The sequence below is a fragment of the Tupaia chinensis genome, unplaced genomic scaffold (genome assembly GCF_000334495.1).
Source record: "Tupaia chinensis unplaced genomic scaffold, TupChi_1.0 Scaffold000054_1, whole genome shotgun sequence".
Classification (NCBI taxonomy): Eukaryota; Metazoa; Chordata; class Mammalia; order Scandentia; family Tupaiidae; genus Tupaia; species Tupaia belangeri.
This window is the reverse complement of record NW_006159512.1, coordinates 6,781,415-6,784,920: the sequence shown is the minus strand read 5'-3', so window position 1 is coordinate 6,784,920 and position 3,506 is coordinate 6,781,415. Positions and strand designations below refer to the sequence as shown.

At 40.0% G+C, this 3,506-nt stretch overlaps 1 protein-coding gene across 1 annotated transcript in view; it reads right to left on the bottom strand.

Annotated features, from left to right (window-relative positions):
- STAB2 (stabilin 2) overlaps positions 1–3,506 on the bottom strand; it is a 176,862-nt gene that overhangs the window by 126,441 nt on the left and 46,915 nt on the right. Inside the window, exons 11-12 of the mRNA XM_006141408.3 lie at positions 3,065–3,147; positions 898–1,047 (exon numbers count right to left, since the gene is read on the bottom strand). Of these exons, the coding sequence (XP_006141470.1) occupies positions 898–1,047; positions 3,065–3,147 (233 nt within the window). The remainder of the gene's footprint in view (positions 1–897; positions 1,048–3,064; positions 3,148–3,506) is intronic.

The following is a 3,506-nucleotide window of genomic DNA, read 5'->3' as shown; positions in this document are numbered from 1 at the left end:
CTGGATGGGAAATCACATTTTGTATGCTGTGATGATGCTTAGGAAAAGAATGTAAATTAGGTTACAAAAAAAAGTTTCAGAAAAAAAAATATCTATTCAATGACCTCAGTAAGATATATAGCCCCAGCTAGGTGCTACTTTATAGGATGCCTAAAATTAGACTTGTGTTCATGGAAATGTATATATCAGCTGTGTTTGCTATGAAAATATTTAGATTAATTAAGAACTTTAGTAATTCAATAAAAAATGGGGGGAAACAGTATAGAAAGTAAACATAGATACCAGAGACAGCGTGGGAAGAGAGTGGGAGATGGCAGAGGGTAAGAGATAGGGGAATCAAGGATGGGGGGAAAAAAGCAAAACATACAGGAAACAAGAAATGGAAAATTATTTGTTGACAATAGTATGTTTGTTGATGTGCTTGATTGAGACAATATACAGTGTACTCTGGATGGAAAATCTCATTTTGTATGCTGTAATGATGTACAGTAAATAAATGTAAACAAATACATTTAAATAAATAAAAAAAAGAAAAGAAGCTCCTCACAACCTCCTACAAACCCCAAATATGAAGAGAGAAAGGCTACAGAAATTTGCTTAGTGGACAGTTTAGTTATAGGGTTGAAAGTCAAAGCAACTCTGGCCTCAGACAGGGGTGTAGTGGAAAAATATGACACGCTGAGGCAATCCTACATGGGAAGGTCCCCAATCCAAGTCTAGAGACCTCCCTGAATATGCTGAGCATGTTCTTAGCATGATCTGGGACTGGCTGAAGGCTGAGAGTGGATTGTGGTGTCGAGACTCAGTTGGGGAGTATATCTCTGTCTCTTTTGTTCATGGAAGAAATAAATATGTATATATTAAAAAAAAGATAAAAAGAAAATTAGAGAGACTTACCTTATCACTGTTGAAGATTTCCCCTGACTGCCCAGTCAAGGTATAGAATGTGTCTGTGTTATTCATGTGCTTGGTGTTCATCTGCCCAGCAATTATGTGGAGTTTCACGAAATATCGGGCAGCTTCATTGTCCATCAAAAGCTCTTTTATCTAAGAAAAGAGAGCCAGTTGGAATTGTTCAAAGGAGAAGTTTCATAATGCATACTATGCCTTCTTCAGCATCAAAGACACTAAAGCCAGTGCACTGGGACTTGGGTTTGGGCTTTTTCAGATGCAGAAGACTTTCCATGAGCACAAAACCCCAGGCCAGGCCTTAAAGGGAACCAAACTGTGGAGAAGTGAAAGCAATGTGAAGGCATTCTCTTAATCCACAGGAGGCTGTTGTGGCACTGGAACTGCCATAGTGGGGAAAACAGAGCAATGACACAGAAGGACCCAGTACAGTGGCAGGTGCCAAGGACTCTACCTGGAGCCTGGGAAGTGTACAGAAATGAAAGATGAAATTCAGTGAGAAGAACAGGTAGAATGAATGGATTGATGGTGATTTTGAATAGAAAAGTTAAGAGTTTTCAAATCCATTGGACCAAATCTACATTTTTTTTGTCAATACTACACAGTCAGCAGTCAACAGATACATTTTTAAATAAATTTATTATTTTTTTGGAGATGTTTTTGCTATAAGGCGCATACTCTTACCAGAAATAAAGAGAGAGAGACAGCGAGACAGAAAGTGAGAAATCATCCCCTAGGGGAATGGCCATGCCACAATCCCTTCTCCTTCACTCTTCTCTCAGGATCTTGAGCACGTATGTACACGCGCCTGGTGTGAGTTTAAGCCACTGGGTCCGGTACTTGATCCCCAGTTGATTACATCAGAGTCCAGCGACGTAGCCATTAGGCCATCTGCTGGTCTCCAACAGATACATTTTATTTACCTTTTGTAACCTAATCTGTATATTAAACTAGAGACTACACCAAACTGCCTAGCCCAAAGGAATGCAATATTTTCTAGTTCTCTTCCCTAAGAGGAGAGATGTGAGGATGTCCCTGAAGGCTAACAATAGATTGATTCATCTCAGATCAGACTAATGACAGTGGCATATTAAGTTGAGAGAATCTCGAACAGCAAAATTTAACATCACAAAATATCTTGGATTAAGATAATCCAATTTCATGTAAGTTGGTATGTCCATTATTTACATTAAACCAAATAGAATGATTTCATTGAAACCATCATGACAGGGCACTTCCACCAGGGACTATCACTTTTATTCCCATTGACTTATATTGCCTTAAACAAAAGCTGCTCCCCTCAGCAGACTAACAATGTCATCTTTCCCCTATTGTTCGCTGTTACTATGAATGATGACTTGATGAAAGACCTAATACATTAGTTAGTTCAAGACTCTCTATGGGCAATGATCACTTCTGGATTATGTAAATCTTATTTATCTTATGACTATGTGTTCAGGACCTTTAGTGGTCATCCTTGGAGGTAATGATTAGAAAGGTGCACAAGGGAGTCTTCTAGAGTGCTGGCAATGGTCTTGATGGATACACAAGTATGTGTGCCTTATTCATCATCAAGGATACCAAAGCCACTGCATTGGAACTTGGGTTTGAGCTGACATGGAGGGAAAGGAGTTTTATTTTAAAACCAGCAGAGCGGTTGGCATTAGGAGAGATGGGATGTTAAGTTGGAGAAGATGGAAATTCACTGAGTTGTACATTTATGATTTGTGTCCTTTCTGTAAGGATATTTCACAGAAACATTACCAAAAAACCCACCATCCTTAGCAACAGTAGCAGGTGTAGTTTTAATAGGGGGTCTCCTACTTTAAATAAAAGAAAGTACTGCCGAGGAAGGTTTTTCTCATGAGCCTCTCCAGGGACCAGCAGATGGCGTAATGGTTACATCGCTGGACTCCCACATAGTCCATATGGTTGGAGTGGCTTAAAACTCACACTGGGCATGTGTGCGTGTGTGCCAAGATTCCAAGAAGAGAATGGAGAAGAGACTGTGGCATGGTCATCCCTTCTGGGAGGTGATTTTGTGCTGTATCTCTCTCTCTCTGTCTCTGTCTCTCTGTCTGTCTCTTGGGCTAGTACACTCTATAACAAAAATCTCTCATGAGCCTCTCCATGTAGGGCTATTTTAAATACTCACATTGAATCCTTTCAATCCCTTGTCTGTGGGCAACAGCACAGTGAATGGTCCCAGGTTGCTCAGTGGCCAGGCATAAGCTTTGTCTTAGGAGGTGAAACATGTGAAGAAAAAACACATCAAATGAGTCAGTGGCACGTGAGGAATAAAAGGAGGTAGTAGGCCTCAGGTCATTTATGCCCTTCCTGTTCTGATTCTGATATGCAGGCCTTTATAAATTGTGTTGCTCTCTAAAAATATAAGGCACCATGAAGCTAGGGCCCCAGGATATTCCACGTTACTTTCTAAGAGTTTCCTTGCAGCTATGACCTTGGTTCTAGGATACTCTGGAATGAGTGGTGCAGACATGACAAAATTCTCTGATAACTCAAGAGTCCCTGAGCTTGTGCTTGGCTTTTTTTTTTTTTTTTTTTTCTTTTTTCCCTTTTTTTTTTTCTTTTCCTTC